The sequence below is a fragment of the Asparagus officinalis genome, chromosome 5 (genome assembly GCF_001876935.1).
Source record: "Asparagus officinalis chromosome 5, Aspof.V1, whole genome shotgun sequence".
Classification (NCBI taxonomy): domain Eukaryota; kingdom Viridiplantae; phylum Streptophyta; class Magnoliopsida; order Asparagales; family Asparagaceae; genus Asparagus; species Asparagus officinalis.
This window is the reverse complement of record NC_033798.1, coordinates 93,364,099-93,381,398: the sequence shown is the minus strand read 5'-3', so window position 1 is coordinate 93,381,398 and position 17,300 is coordinate 93,364,099. Positions and strand designations below refer to the sequence as shown.

General features: G+C 36.9%; 1 protein-coding gene across 1 annotated transcript in view; it reads left to right on the top strand.

Moving 5' to 3' along the window:
- The window catches only part of LOC109842182 (GBF-interacting protein 1-like), a 27,408-nt gene extending 10,561 nt beyond the window's left edge, over positions 1 to 16,847 (top strand). Inside the window, exons 3-12 of the mRNA XM_020411085.1 lie at positions 1,191 to 1,290; positions 3,287 to 3,410; positions 5,352 to 5,929; positions 7,509 to 7,558; positions 7,590 to 7,605; positions 7,676 to 8,042; positions 10,469 to 10,823; positions 12,752 to 12,913; positions 14,162 to 14,632; positions 16,091 to 16,847. Coding sequence (XP_020266674.1) covers positions 1,191 to 1,290; positions 3,287 to 3,410; positions 5,352 to 5,929; positions 7,509 to 7,558; positions 7,590 to 7,605; positions 7,676 to 8,042; positions 10,469 to 10,823; positions 12,752 to 12,913; positions 14,162 to 14,632; positions 16,091 to 16,357 — 2,490 coding nt within the window. The 3' untranslated portion in view covers positions 16,358 to 16,847. The remainder of the gene's footprint in view (positions 1 to 1,190; positions 1,291 to 3,286; positions 3,411 to 5,351; positions 5,930 to 7,508; positions 7,559 to 7,589; positions 7,606 to 7,675; positions 8,043 to 10,468; positions 10,824 to 12,751; positions 12,914 to 14,161; positions 14,633 to 16,090) is intronic.

Below are 17,300 nucleotides of genomic sequence, written 5' to 3'. Positions count from 1 at the left end.
CTCCCCCCCCCCCCCCCCTTTTTTTTTTCCTTGTTGGGGCCCCTCTGAATTGCAATCAGCAATCTATCTGAAAATAGAGTATTTGCTTGTGCATTTTCTCGCTATAGATTTTTAGTTTTGCATGGACCTTCAGTTCATGCATTAGAACTGTACTTTTCCTCGGTCTTTGTTGAACACGTTGCATTGATAAAAATTATTTCTGAGGCATGCATTGTTCTTATTATGACTTCCCAGATAATTTGTAAAACTTGTCTTAACCTCGAATTGCCAAGAGATATTTTGACAGTCTGTTCATGCGGACTTCGGTACTAATAACACTAGTGTGCACCCCGTGCAAAGCACGACTCTTATTATGAACAGTAACTTTTTAGCTTTCCTTCAAGTATAGAGGAGTAGATTTATAGATTGATCTTACCATTTAGTTTGTACCGTTAGAAGTAACTGACTGTGAGCCTAACATATTACTTCTGGTGCATGCGAGTTTTTCCCTTTTTGTTGTGGCCTTTTCTTAATTGCAATTGGCAAGCATATTTTTTGCCCATGTATTTCTGCTCTTAAGATTTTTATTTTTAACGTTTGTATTGGATCCTTAGTGCATGCATCAGATCTATGCTTTTTCTAGATGGTTCTTGATTGAACACATCAAATGATAAATATCATTTCTAATGTAGTGAGATTTTTATTTTCAATGTTTGTATTGGACCCTCAGTGCATGCAACAGATCTATTCTTATTTCATGATTTTCCAGACAATTTTGCTAAGTTATTTGGATCTTGAACTGACGAGAGAGATTTTGTTTACTATAACTCCTGTATGAAAATTCGGTGCCATTTAAGTTCATTACAAGCCAGATTTTAATACTCTCAGTAATATTCTGTTATATTCCGCACTTATTTTGATGTCTATGAATTCAAACTGGTATGGTGGTATAAACTGTTATTGCTAATTTATAGTCCTGAAGCCTCTTTTATGTACTTTTTGTGCTTCAATGAACAAGCCTTACCAGAATAGCTGTCTTTGGAGTATTATTTGGTTTTAGCCCTTCTAGTTTATTTGATCTGAACTCTTGTGGGACTAACTGTTTGTTAGAGTTGTGATGCTATGTATGAGTATCTGTAGTTTGTGCTCTCTTCCTCCTTTTTATTTTATTTTATTTTGTATTGCTGTTTAACTATTTTGCTTGTCAACAGACCAACAAAGAACCTACTGATACTAAAGGGAGGCCAGCATCTCAGGCGAGAGGGGGCCGGGGTGGCCGGGGGAGCTATTCTTCTCATTATACATCTCATGGTATGTGTTCTATCATCTATGTCTATACAGAGCTTCACATGTGAACATTTTCATGGCTGAGCAAGTAGGTACATCCTTTTGATTACTTACCATTTATGTATGTGGTGCTTTGATAAATCATAAAGCAACCAATTGTGATTGGATTCCTAAACATTGCTTGTGTTGTCTTTTTAAGAACCCAATCATACAACTTTAGGATTCCTTTGATTATGTTGAATAGTCCATTACATTTACAGGCCTTCTAGAACTTCATCTTCTAGCAACTATCTGTTTTCACTAGGATCGAATACTGAATTGGGCAGTGCAGTTCTCAATAGTAAGAGATTCATGCTTGATCTTTATTTCTTTACCAGGACTTCTTTTGTATTTTAAGTAAGAAGTACAAAGTTCCAAAAATTATGAGTGTTTTACTAGAAAAAGTGTTATGGAAACAAAATTTAGTATCTAATTTTTTTTATTTAAAATGTATAGATTAAGAAAATGTTAGAAAATTTTAGCAATGCCATTAATAAAGAGTTTTAGTTATAATTGTAATTTGTTTAAAATGTTTAACAAACCTATTAACTATGATGCTTTACTGAATACCTATGTTGCATGGGTACTTCTATTTGAAGTCGTACCTGTGTCCAACTAGTGTCGTATCCGTACCTAGCACCGCAACTTCAGTGGACACTCTTTGGATATATGCATACACTTATCCAAACGTGTACTCAATTATATAATTGTTTTAAGTTAAAACACTCATCATATACTTCTTGAATATCCTGTGCTTCATGTACGCTTCTTGAATACCTATGTTGCATGGGTACTTCTATTTGAAGTCGTACCTGTGTCCAACTAGTGTCGTATCCGTACCCAGCACCGCAACTTCAGTGGACACTCTTTGGATATATGCATACACTTATCCAAACGTGTACTCAATTATATAATTGTTTTAAGTTAAAACACTCATCATATACTTCTTGAATATCCTGTGCTTCATGTACGCTTGTTGAAACTTGTTGGACATAGGTCAGGTTTGTTTTAGCCCCACCCAATTCAAAACTATGATTTTAAAGGGTCTTCTGGATATCAGGTTAAAGAACGAGTATTTTACTAATATATAGATCTATATAATAAAGAAATATAAATTGTTTCATAACATGTGGATGAAAAAAGTAATATTGATCGCATGTAAATTATTATTATATATGTACATATGTATGTATGTCCCCATACCCTACCTTTTACAAACTTAACTGACAACGTTTATATTTCATGGAGACATAACCAAATTTATTTTCATGGAGATACCCTACCTTTTATTTTCATGTAAATTATTATTATATATGTACATATGTATGTAAATTATTATCGTGTCCTGCACCCACAATCGCACCCGCAGCTGTACCCATGTAACTTAACTGCCAACGTTTATATAACCAAATTTATTTTCATGGAGATATCCAGGGGAAAGTGCACTTGTGCCCATGTAAGGGCAACTAGACGTCATCAAAGAATGGGATATTGCCTTGTGTGATATGTCAAAAGAATCTTGTATGGATTTATTCAAAATAGGCGAATATATAAGGCAAATCATGAGATATTATATAGTATGACATAGTTTGGTGGTTTGGTATGTGATTGTTAGCTTTCCCGCCAATGCTTAGAGAGTTTTCCTTGGTATACTGGCAGTGTTAATACTGATAATAATAAGTAAAAAGATGGTATGTGCTACAGACCCGGTGATCTAGGCCATGACAGACATTGACCGAGCTTTATTAAATTATCATGTTGTATTGATTTTGCTGTGAGGCGCCAACCTTTCACACTTGAAACTTTTTTCTTGATCTATTGTATTTGTAGCCTTCTGTTGTATCTTGTATGATCCAACCAAATACATCACCATTGAGATACTGTATGTTCAGGATACAAGATTATAAATATTGGACATGCAGATTAAGCAGTTTTTAATTATTAAAGTACCAATCCATGTATCTTGGTTCCTTTTGGTTAGATGCTGGTGGTGAAAGGAACATTGGCAAGGAAAATGGAGCACATCTTTCCACAGATAAAGGCATCACATCTTCGTCTTTGCCCCCTAAGGATGCAGAAAGCAAGTCGACTATTCATGTGTTGAGGTATATTTTCTTGCTGATTTGGGCTGTAATTTGGAGCATCTTTTGCTTTAACGAATAATATAGTTCATGCTTAATTATATATAAGGTTTCCTGTTTTTATGCGGTTGACTTTTCCTAATGCTTGAAGCGAAACATTTTTTCCACTTTCTATTGGATGCAAAAAAAAACTTAAGACTATATTATCATTTTTAGCAGCTCTAGAACTCAAGATTTCTATAGAATGTATTCATGATTGCTCTTCCCAAAATTTGATTTATTTATAGAAAAGTTAAAGCCAATCAAATCTCAATTATTTGAGATGATTGTATATATCTTTTTTATGCATTGATATTTGTTAGCTTCATATTTCTAGTATCATTTACTACAAGGTTTTAAATATCGGTTATCAGTGATTTATCGGACGACCAAAATCCTTATCGGATAGCGAAAATCGGGGATATAGAAGATAAGTAGAATTTGTCGGAGTGATATACCGTATGATGTACATATATAATATAATACCCCAAATTGTAATCTAACCATACTCCCCTCTTAGTGATATACCGTATGATGTACATATATAATATAATACCCCAAATTGTAATCTAACCATACTCCCCTCTTTCATTCTCTCAACCTTCACTATATATAATATAATACCCCAAATTGTAATCTAACCATACTCCCCTCTTTCATTCTCTCAACCTTCACTAAACAACCAGAGAAAAATCCAACTAAATAGTGAATATCACCTGTTGCTAGAACTTCAGAAGTTATGTTGAGGGCGTGGCGTTGATGGGGAGTCCAAATCGAACTATCGAAGTCACAATTGATGATGGCGTCGATGGAGAGAGCTCGACATCGATGGAGAGCTCAGCGTCGGTCGACGTTGTCGAGTCAATCAGTTATTGATAGCGTCGATGGAGAGAGCTCAGCGTCGGTTGAAGTCGTCAAGTTGATGAAGTTGACGTCGATGAGAGAGCAATGTCGAATGGTCGAAGTCGATAGCGTTGAGGTCAGTGGAGTCCACATAGGAGCAGAGGTGAGCGTCGAAGTCGATGGAGGCGAGCGTCAAGGTCGACAGAGTCCAAAGAGGAACGAAGATTAGGGCAGTGGGCACAGCAGCACAAATGAGGGGAGAGAGAACGGAGTATTTGGGTGACAAAATCGGGTTTAAGATTTATTGTAAAGGACGAGTCGGGTCGGGTTTCAAGTTCACTCAAAAACTGGCCATTACCCAAAATCACAACCCATAAGTATGGCCCGATAATTCCGATTTTTAGAGCCACTAATGTCGGCCGATAATCATCTTTATCACCCCATTATCGCCGATAAACCCCAAAAAACAATAACCGATTTAAATTCTAACTTCTCTTACCGGAAAGCTTCCAAAACCAATAACTCGGGGAGAATATCGGATTATCGGCCGATATTTAAGACCTTGCTTTATTGGAGGAACTTAGTATGTAGAAACATCATTTCTACTTCATGTTTGTTTGTGAGGATTCTTTATTTGTTCTTTATTTCGTTCTTTTTTGTGTTTTGGGGGGAGTGCAGCTATAGACTAAGATATTTTAACTTTGGTTCTTCAAAATGAATTACACGATGAATTCCTGAACCCAATGTATAAAAAGAAATTTTAAGGTTTTATATGAAAGTTGAAACTATCTAGAATATGTCACTGTAGCAAATTGCTAAGCACCCATGCGTCCTGGCTCTATGCTAACACCCATTCTATTGATAATGTTCCTATGTCTATTAACTGCTGCTGCTGCTGTTCTCTTCTTTGTCATTATATGACATGAATACATGATACTTTTCTATGTATCCTTTTTCTTATTGTGTTAATTCAATCTTTTCGTTGTTTTACTCTTCTCTTCATGTTTACATGCAAAAACAGACTCACACCTTACAAGCACGCCTACCTCTGATGGCATTATTTTTGCACATTGTCCTTTACAGTTCTGAAACTGGTCTGCCAAATGGTCCTGCAAAAGTCGGAAATCCAGTTCCTTTGCAGAGATCCACATCCAAGGATTCTAATGTCAGTGGCACCCTCTCAGTTAAGGATAGTTTGGGAGCCACCTTAAATGGTGAGACAGGGAAGCCTACAAAAGGTGACACCAAAGGTTCTCCTTCTGTGCGGCATGTATCTACTTCTACCAGTCACTTATCATCCCCAAAACAACCTTGTGAGTCTGGCCTCTACGCCTCAACTTCAGACCCTGTTCTAGTACCTTCTCTTGATGCACGCATCACAGGTAATGTGGGTACCATCAAACATGAAGTTGGGGGCCAGCGTGCTCATAAAGTTGTTTCTCGTGATGTGTCTGGTTCTGTGCTGTCATCTTCGACTGGAAAAGGTTCATCTGAAGTGAACAGCTCATGTGTGCATGAGAAAATGCAAGCGAAATCTCTGGGATTAGAGCAACCATCAGATGTATCTCTTACACATTCTTTATCTCGCACTAGTTCTGCTGGCAGCAGGCCATCTTCTAATTACAGTAATCGGTCACATCAGTTAAATGGTCCTCAAAAAGGCACAGTAACAATTCTCACATTTTTTATAGAGAATTTCTTTTAAGCTATTTGTGTTATTTAAGCACACATGGAAGAGGCTCTGTGATCAGACATATATAATAGGGTTAATTGCGGATAGACGCCCTGTACTATAGCCCAATTGCATAGAGATCTACTGTAGTTTTATTTGTGCAGATAGAATCCCTAAGTGACTTTCAACTCTTTATGAGTAAACAGTATTCACTCACGGGTTCTACCCGCACTTGGGCGAAGAGTATAGGGGGTCTATCCCCAATTGGGCAGCAACTAAGCCTATATACTATGGCTATCTTCAATATGTAGGGCCAGGCATCAGTGCTATCTTTAGATGGTGTTTTAGTTATGGTTGTATAACAAGGATGGTTTATATTTCTGTTAAGAGTAAATATCATATAATATTTACTTTTGTTCCATTCCCCTCTGCTGATGCACATGGGGAATGAAATTACAATTTTCTTTTTAGTTGCATTCATGTTGTGTTTCATTTTTCAACAATTATCACGTAATTTAAGGCTCTAAAATATCAGGTTTCTAATATTTGGCACTAGCTAATATATATTTCCTTCTTTCAGCTTCTATTGGCCCATGGTGGAGGTTGTTGTGATGTTTTCTAAGGCTTCACTTAACAACCGGTTTTAGACAGAGTTTTATGCAGCTATCCCATTATAAATTCTCAACAGTATGGAGTTAATATTTCTTTGCCAATATACTGCTTATACCGTGGCCTATGCTGCCACAACCATCTGAAAACCTATTCATCCGCCAGTTCCAACCAACTGGAACACCGATCCACCCTCCATGACTTGGGCACTTGCAGCGGCCTTTCGCATGGCCCAAGAAACTGAATACCTATAATTTTTTCCAGCATCATTTTAATCTTGTGATTACGTGTCTTATATTTTGATATTCTACCTTGCTCTTAGATGGAGAATTAGTGGTATTGCTTTGTTGCACATCATTTAGTTTACTCAGACCAAGCTGCATAGACATAAGTTAGCCTGCAACCAGTATTAGCAACGTCAATATTGGCTTTGGTTACTCTAAACTTAAGTCGCACAATGACATTAAATTAACCAACTCTAAATTGATTTCAAATGTTTGCTTAGGTTAGTGACAGTCCTTTCATGATGAAACTAGATGCATGCAGATCCTGGTCTGAGGCAAAAGTTATGTCTAGCAGTGTTCCTAGTCTAATAAGATATTCAGATATATTACAGCGGAGAAGAGAAGCATCTTACATTTCTTCAGAAGAATATTGTTTTTCTTCTCAATGAACAGAACAATTGAAAATACTCTGCATCACCATCTAATTTCTAAGATATGCTTCTGATACTTTTTTCATCATTATATTCCTCTGCTTGTTCTATGCTACAAAATAGTGCCAAAGGCACTAGTATGGTGTCATGTGATGGTTCCTTCATCTTTTTATTGCTACCACTTTGTATCTTTTTAAGTATTCTTGGAGGATTTAGTATTCTAGTGATACTTTATGGTTTATGCCTGTTAGGAATTCACGGGGGGCTCTCAACACACTAATATCATGCCATGTTTTTCCTTCAGCAGTTGGTCCTACAAAGGAGTGGAAACCAAAGTCAACAAATGTAAAACCTGCTCCATGTTTTTCCTTCAGCAGTTGGTCCTACAAAGGAGTGGAAACCAAAGTCAACAAATGTAAAACCTGCTCCAGCGGTGGGAAAATTGGAAACTACTTACAAAGGAGTGGAAACCAAAGTCAACAAATGTAAAACCTGCTCCAGCGGTGGGAAAATTGGAAACTACTGATATTGAATCTGCAAAACAGGAAGTTGTTGCTCGCACACTGCCTGCGTCAAGTTCAATATCATTGGATGAATCTACTACGAAGCTTCATAACAAATTGGGGGAGTTGCAGTTTTCAGATGCTAAACATGTTATTATTCCAAATCATCTGCAAGTTCCAGAATCTGAAAGAACTGGATTGAGTTTTGGAAGCTTCGATGCAAATTTTGGACTGTCTACAAGTTTTGTGAATGATACTGAAAGCGAGAGAAGTTCCGCTGAACTATCTGAGACATCTCAGGAAATTGTGGAGAAAGCTGGAGTGCCTGCTTCAAGGTAAAATATTGTTTACATTTACTACCTCATATTTCCAAGAAAAGTCATGTTATTATTATTTTTTTTCATGAAATCTTTTCTAGTGTGACATTCATTTTTAACTTAGGATTTAATATCATATATAAAAATAAGTGATGCTAAAAGTTTGAGCACAGGCACACAGTAGTTTGGTGATGAAAAGAATCTAGTTAAAACATGGCTCAACAAGGAACACCTTGCATCCATGCTGCAGGGAATTTGGTTCCCGTTTAGTCTTAAAATATACGCAACTGTAGTTTTTTATGAATTTTATTGATTCCCTGGGTTGAATGTATTTGTGAACAAGCCAGTTAGTTCTGCTTAAGCTACTGGGGAAGCTGTTGCCCTTTGTATTAACAAATTGAGCTGTTATTAAGGAATCTGTAACACATACTAAATATCAATAATCTTGAACTTCCTTTAGGAGATATCGTTATTCATGCCCAGTTGTGCCTACTTTGACAATAGCATCTTCCATTCCTTTCCCACTACACCTCCAAGCCAAACATCCCCTCCCCTTCCGCCCCTTATCCCAGCATCCCAAAAGACAAAGGTGAAAATGAAAAACCACCATGTTTAAGACCAACAACACTCATCCATACACCATTTGGAAGGTGCATGAATTATGATTTATGATCCAATTCATGGTGCATTGCCATCCATGATTGCTAAGACCCAAGGAGGTGTAACAGTATTTTGCTTCTCCTTATTGTACTCGATGTTTGAGACTTACCATTGGCTTCAAAGCTTTAAGTTTTGAAATTTATGATTTAATTTATTGTTTTTTCATGTTTTCTTAATCAATAGTTGCCATCCATTATTAATTATGATACCTGAGCTTACTCTCTCTCTCTTCCTCTGCTCTCTCCTCTCTATATATATATATATATATATATATATATATATATAATATATATAGAGAGAGAGAGAGAGAGAGAGAGAGAAATGGAGAAACTTCATACCGTCTTTCCCTTTCAACCGCCACCGCCGCCTCTCCCTTCACACCCCCCCCCCCCCGCCCGCGCTTCCCCTTCCTTCCAAACCGGCCGCTGTAGCCGCCTTTCCCTTCCAACCCGCGCAGCTCTTCCTTCTAAAGGGGGGGGGGGGTCGCGGCCGCATCGGTGGTGGCGGTGGCGACAGAGGGGCAGCCATGGAGGGGCCGCCGGAGCGGGTTTGGAAGGGGGAGGAGTGTATGTATCATGAGGGGGAGAGAGGAGAAGAGAGATTGAGCAGTAAATGAGGGAAGAGAGAGGAGAGAGAGATTTTTTAAAAAAATAGTTTTTTTATTTGCAAATTTACCTCAACCCCTCCAATTTTGATGTGTGCGACCAGCATTCGTCCACGTCACTACAAAGCCATTGGAAAACTTGTACGCAAGTTTCTCCATTTTTCTCATATATATATATATATATATATATATAATCATGTGTAAATTTAGATGTCTTCAAGTAAGAGTGTGTGTGAGAGAGATAAGAGAGAGAGAGAGAGAGAGAAGGAGAGAGAGAGAGAGAGCAGTTCGGTGCGTGTGTCATGTGCGTCTGTGCATGGGTGCGTGTGTGCATGAGTGCGTGCACCCATAGTCATCATAATGACCCAAGCAAAAACTTTCAAGATTACCTCGATCTATGGCTCCAAGTAACATTTTGATTTAGCCAGCCTCCTTCATCCAGCATACTGTTCAAGTTAACACATCCAGTCTGCATACCCATAGCACAAACCAAAACATATTATGTATCTGGTATTACTGCTCATACTTTTTCATTAGCAAAAGTATTTTGTTTTGTTTTTATTCACAGAGTATAGGCATGCACCAGAGGATTCTCTTGTTTATGAATACATCTTTATAAATTTACTTTACATACATACACATATATTCCTATAGTGCATTATTATGATCTATCTGGTCTTCAATATAACTAGTTAAAGTGGCAGAATTAGTTTCTGTGCTATAGTGCATTATTATGATCTATCTGGTCTTCAATATAACTAGTTAAAGTGGCAGAATTAGTTTCTGTGAAGAAACGCTCTTTATCAAATTTCTTCGTCTTCAATATAACTAGTTAAAGTGGCAGAATTAGTTTCTGTGAAGAAACGCTCTTTATCAAATTTCTTCCAAGTACTTCAAGATAACTTCAAGTGCAGTGACTAGTTTAAAATTGCATATTCCGCTCTCCAAGCTACTTTTGTGGCTCCTCTGTAATATAGCAATTGATAGTCACTGCATGGCGTGCATGGTGAGCTTCTACTGTGTAGTTTGTACAAACATCTATTAGCTGTCACATATCTTGTTTTTACATAAATTCATATTTAGATGATTGAAAAGTTGCTTTGAACCTCTATTGCTTGTTGATTGCTGATCACACGTGTTACAATTTAGCTTGTTTAAAATTTTTTATTAATGACTACAGCAATCAGAGTGCATTACCATCTGTTCCGGACATTGAGGCAATTGACCTTTCCCATTCACCAGCAAAGATGCCTGAAAATGTAACTTGCAGTGCTGATCATCCCCAGTCACCAGAAGTGATGCCAGAAAGTGTTACGTCCAGAGAGCCTGAGAGTTCCTCTACTGTCCCCATGGATCAAAATCAATCAAAAACAGAGGCAGCTTCTGTGCCAGAGAATTCTCAATATTCAGTTGTTAATACTTCTCAAACCTATTCCAATTTCGGACCGGTACCACCGATGCTTGGGAATCAGTTTGCAACAATTGACGCTGCTGAGCCTCAGTTAGGGGATGGCACTCGAATTCCAAGCTTTCTTGTAAGTATATCTTTCAGTTTTATGTTTGAAGTTGGATCCAACTCTCGTGCTACATCCTGCCTTTTCATTATATAAATCCTGTCTATACATTGCATAGAAACTTCTCCCTTCATATTTACTGGAAGGCAATCTTTCAGTTCACAGGGAAATACATTAATTTTGGTGCAAGCCAGAGGGAAAGAAGAGGTAGACAGAGAAAGTCTTGAGCTCATGAGATCAATTTCAAACCAGCAAACTTCCATTGAATAATTCCTTGAAAACTGATCTCCATGAAAGGGGCTTAAGATATAGAACATGATATCATGAAACCAAATAAGAACCAGGCAAACTATTCAAATCCTTAATAACTTTGGATAACATTAGATTTTACTGTTCACGCTGTCTCTATTCATTATTCAGGTGAATCACAGCTTCTTGAACGTTCTCTCTTTCAACATGAAGTCTAAGTCTGTTCCTGGCAAATCTGGAATGTTTTGCACAAAGTACATTCAGAATTATTAAGATTTAAGGTCCATTCTAATGTTAGGAAACCTACTATTACTTTAATCAAACCACATTAATTACAATACATCTATAGCTCCCCCTCTTCTCTCTGCTATTGGATCATGTAGTGCTCTTATTGTTGATTTCTGTCAAAACAGAGGCCTTCTAATAGCGCACTGTCTAGCCTTCCCATCTTCCTACACTTTCTCTACAGTTGATAGCCCTCTCACAACCTTCGCCTTTGCAGCCTGTTTAAAGTTATAAACCAATATTCCATGTTTTTTAATAACCATTTTCCTATTTTCTTCCCATCTTGTACATCTCTTTGTTGTTTTTCTTCTTTATACTTTTTTGTTCTTTCGTTTCTTCTTTAGATCTTGTTCTCATCATAAGTTTAGATAAATGGAGGTACTTCTTAATTATTTAATCAGTAAATGACTCTTCTATCAATCTAGTTCCTAGTACATGGCTTATATTTGACTTAATACAAAGTAATAGGTTGTCAAGTATTCTAAGTTTGAATTACCCTAAAGAGCTAAACTACAAAAGGAACTTCTATTGATCAAGTTCCTTCTACAAGTCTTATATTTAATGTAATTTGAAACTCACATCTTTTCAACTCTTAGTACACATGAATCTTGTGTAATCTATGAATTATTGTTTAGATCTATTAGCATTTTTATTAGTGTTTAAATGAGGGCTGTAGCCTAGTTATCCACATAGGCAAATGGTGTGTCATAAGATGAAGAAAAAAGTAATGAGAAGCTCAAAATGTTCCTTTAGCTGTGCTCTCTTTTCCTTCCCAGTAAATTAGTTAGCCTTTATTGGTATATAAACCGATGTCATTAGCAGCAACCTAAAACTATTAGTGCTGTCATCTGGAGCATGTTATCAATTAAATTTAAACCTTTCAGACTATGAATGGGAATTTTGATTGTAGGCGTAACAGCTTCCATAATTTGGAAAGCCATCAAAAGGCTTTCGTGTGACAAACATGCCTAAACTGCAATACTACGCGTCATGACTTCTATCTCGAATGATGATTTCTAGACTCACCCAACCTGGCCGTTGCTTACCAGCACTTTGGAAGCTCGTGTATCAACTTGGACTGGTGTGCATTAGATATGCATTATCACATTTTTAGTCGAGATCTCGTCTCCATCGCATTTACCCCACATCCTCATCTTACCTTTAGAAGCTCTTTACACCTGATCAATTACACCTATACTGTTATTCACATAAGCAATTTTTGTGATGCTGCGGCAAGATAAACTGCATAAGTCAACCGATTCTGAAATGTATTTCTTTAGATTGTTCATATTGTAATGTCATATGATTTCTTGTTATTCAGGTTCAGCAAACTTTTGATGCTGCTGCAAGCTGCGCTTCAATGTATAAGATCTACTGATTATTTTTGTAATGTCATCTGATTTCTTGTTATTCAGGTTCAGCAACCTTTTGATCCTGCTACAAGCTATTACACTTCAATGTATAGACCTACTGCTGCTGATGGTGATGGGCGCTTCTCTCCCTTCTTTGCTCCTGCTACCAAGTATAGTGGGAATGTTGCAGTCTTACCTACTCATACTTCCCAGACATCACAAGAGGTATGTTCTTCAAATAACATCTATATCATACTTTCTTACATATTCGAAACTCAATCAGAAATTTTGATGCTTCAATACTTCTTTTGTACTTACTAGGTTGTAACTAGTAGAGGTGGAAGCTGATCAGATAATTAGCAAATAGCTCTGTATTTATTTGTTCAAATTCCAGTGAAGAGAAATCAAATTTTTTGGTAATTGTATGTTGAATGAATTGAATATGAGTTTTTTATTGATCTAATATTTGTTTGCTTACCAAATCACAGACTTGTACATCATCATCAGCATGGTGGAATCATTTCCAAATATGAATTTAAATAGGTTGAAAAGAATCAAATTCTTTAATCAAATATAGGCATCTCTGTAAATATTCATATTCATAAACCATAGATACCAAATTAGCATAGTCAGTTCGATTCTAATCCAGCCTCTTTTTTTTTTTTTTTGGTACCCCAAATTATGATTCACAGGCGTCTCTTCATATTCGTAAACTGTGGATATTAAATTAAATGAGCTTATTCAGTTTGATTCTGTTCCAGCACTCTTTGTACCACTTCATTATGATTCACAGGTGTGTCAATGGACTGGTCCAGGTAACTTTGTTCTCAGAGTCAAAATATTGGGCTGTTTCTAAGAACAGAAACTTGCCTGAGAACCATAATTTTTAAAGATAAAAGTCTAATTTTCCTCAAAATCTACTTATTTTTCAGTATGGGGAGTTGACTTTACTTTAAAAACCTCAATAGTTCATTGTCACCATGTTTAAAAATCTGCAACATGACCCCTTAGTATTGGTCTCATTACTTGAAGATGTCTAACTTGAGTAAACTAATTTCATCAAGGACTAGAATGCTAATTTCATCTACAGAATTTATGGGGATTAGAGACTGTTTGGTTATTGATAAGTTCAGGTATGTAGGATTTGGGTAGGCTAGGTTGTGGAATAAGAAGTTACAACTCATATTTGGGTTCCAAGCGGCTTCAAGAGCTCAAGCACCCCAAAATTTTCTGGTTGTTGGTCGTGGGTGTAGCTTACATTCTGGTAGTGGTTGATTCCCCTTATTTGGTGGTTTCTGTTATATATCCTTTTATTTCCCTCATCAGTTATTGATATCCAATTATGGCACTGTATATAAATTTTGAGCTCTTTCATTATTTTTAGTTAATTTCACTGCAATGATATTTTTAAGAGTTTACTGTTCATCATTTGGTGATACTGATACCGATGCTTATAATTTTTTTGTCATCTAGAGTGTAAACTCTTTGGCTCTATCATCAACTGGGGCTGCACCTCTTGTCACTTCTGGGATGATGCAAAATTCTCTTGCTGTTAGCCAGCAATCAGTTCCTGTCTTTCGGCAGCCTTCTGGTGTACATCTTCCTCATTATCCTCCTAATTACCTTCCATACAACCAATATTTCTCTCCGTTCTACATTCCATCTCCATCTCTGCACCCTTTCTTGGGCAATGCTGCCTTTCCCCAGCAACCTCCAACAGGAAACATATATCCGGCTGCTGGCGCTGTAGGTACAGCTCCTGTGAAGTATTCCATCTCCCAATACAAGCCTGCAACTAGTGCTGCTAATCCAAGTCACATGGGAATGCCAACTGGATATGGAGCGTACGCTCCTGGTGATGTGACAACTGGCAGCTCAACTGGAACCGAGGACATTGCCTCATCTCAGTACAAGGAGAACAATGTCTACATTGCTGGACAGCAGGTGCTTGGTTTTCTTATTCCTTTTTTCCCCCCTGCCAATCCAATGTGTGATTTCTGGCAACAATGTTCAGAATGTTAAGAGTATTTCATTTGAATTACATGCTAAAGTTGATTGTGTTTCTTGTTTGCTTCTCTTTCCCACACAGACGTATTGTTTTACATTTTATTTTTACACTTGATAATTCATAGCACTGAAGTTGTTTGACCACTTGCTAGTGTGTCACGCTATTACATTGTTCTCTGAGATTCCAAGTTGCAAAATTCAACTTTCATTGCTTACATTTTTTATGTGCACACGATAACTCAGAAGACATTGAACTCAAAAAATCTTTGAGGCGGTTTTCTCAGAAAACTCTCTTTAAGATTGAAAACTACTGGTTTTAGGGATTTTAGGGAAGCCAGCAACAAAATAAACTTTGAATTGGGATACCTTTCCTCTCTCCTAACTCAAAATGAACAAATAATTCTTTTAGGAAATAATTGATTTTATCAGTTACATAAACTGGAAATCTGTTGATTTGAGTGATCATCTTTTGGCTCAAAAATTGGCATTATTTCAGTGAGATGGTTGACCATGCGTAATTTAATTACTAAACATTATGTCTACTGCAGTACCATTTCTATGAAATGAATTGAAGGTAGTAATAGGCTCTTAAAGAGCCATCTATTTCTTGTTTTCTAGTTTTTTAGAACATTATCTCAAACAGAAAAAAGAACAAATCTGTCCAGTTCAAATGCAGCCTGTTTAAATAAAATACTAATATCTCTGGGGAAAAAACTCCTCGGATATAAATTAAACAGTTAATATTATCACTCATGTAGCTGGCCCTTTTTCTTAAAAGACTGAACCCTTGGACACTCGATGGGGATTGGCAAATTGTTAGTTTTATGCAATGTTTGTGGCCTTGAACTTGAGTAACCAAATCATGAGCCTTTTCCTCACTGTTCTGTCATATTCCATCCTTCGTGTGTTCACAATTTCTCTGCATTACTGTGAAATGCTTTTACTTCCATGAGTCACAAATTATATGAACTATACAGCTTATTCATGAAAGATTCTCAATTTACTAAATGGTGATATGTTCAAATTGGTTATTGGTATTATTTATCTTGCAACTATTCCTTTCCATGCTTTTTCTAGTGGATGAATACGAATACAATAACTTCTCACTTTCTCCTTTTCGACGCCAAGTTTTTCTGTTAGAAATTTGTCCCCTGTATTTGTTTTATTTCCAAAACTTTCAATAAATAATAATAATCCTTCATCTTGCTCAAGTCGTGAATGCTTGTGCCAATCACTGCCAAGAATCTCTATTCTTTATAAGTCATATTTTTCCGAATTATATATTACTTTGATTTGTTTGTCCTGGATCATTTGGAATATTTATTCTTCTAATCAGTGATCATAGAATTTCAATATTTTTTTTCTATTACATCTAATATGTTCTATTATTCTCAGAGTGAAGGTTCTGTCTGGATTCCTACACCAGGGAGAGACATTTCAGCAATGCAGGCTACTTCATTCTACAATCTCCCTACTCAAGGACCACCCATGGCCTTCCCTGGAATCTATCACCATCCCTCTCAGGCTATTGCTGCTGGCACAGTCCACCCAATGCTCCAGCAGTCTCAGCCCATTTCAGGAACCGTTGAAATGATGGGCCCTCCTGGTGGCGTCTACCGACAGCCGCAGCGTACTCAAGTAAACTGGGTTAACAATTATTGAGCATGTCACTACTTTGGATTGAAGATCTGGGCATAAATTCATCAGAAGATCGTCTGTATGAACTTGGCCTGAGAAGAATGTATATATTAAGGACGGCCAGGAATTTTACAGGGGGGAAATTCAGGGTGAATGATGGAGTTTCTCCTGTGACTGATAATAGGCAATTTATAAGCTAGTTGAGCAAGTATGTGCAGGTCTGTAGTCTTTGTTTTGCGTGTTTCTTTGTTTTCTGCTAGCCATCAGAATTTACTGTGGATGGTTTTTTCATTTTTTATTTAACCTGTTTATCTTCTTTCAATCCTTTTGGTAGAGGTTCATACAAACTATGGAAGGTAAGTTTTTAAGTTGGTGGGTTTTTATTGTCTCCACTACCTTGTGTAAAGTGAATTTTGATAGTAAGAAATGTATTACAAACAGTTGTATTTGACATAACAGCAACTGCAGCATATTTTCCCCTCTATGTAAACCCTGAAATTTAGTGCCTTGCTTCTTTAAAGTTCTCACTAATGTCAATGTTACCATGTTTATATTTTGGTTTGTTTTTGTAAAACACTTGGGAGTGTTTAACTTTCGATGGTTTATTGATGGGTAATTTGTTCATTGCTTTAGCGTGTATAGCAAAAGAAAGTATTAAATGTGTGAATTGCAGGTATATAGTCGTGTACCCATTTATAAGATCTTTCCTTGTCATCAAAGCATGACTGCTCTTGCAGAGCAGCACAAAATCCTGATTAGAGTTACGCCGTCTATTCTTTTTTCTCTATTGCTAAAGTTGCATCCGGTTCAGTTTAAATCTTTATGTGCTATAATTGTCTTGAAATTATGAACTATTTTTCTGCAGAACAATCAGTATGCTTGGGCTCCTTCCATCTGTTTATGTTTGTTCAAGTACCATTGTAGGAGAGATACTAACTCACAATAACAAACGCTGTGTTGGCTTCAC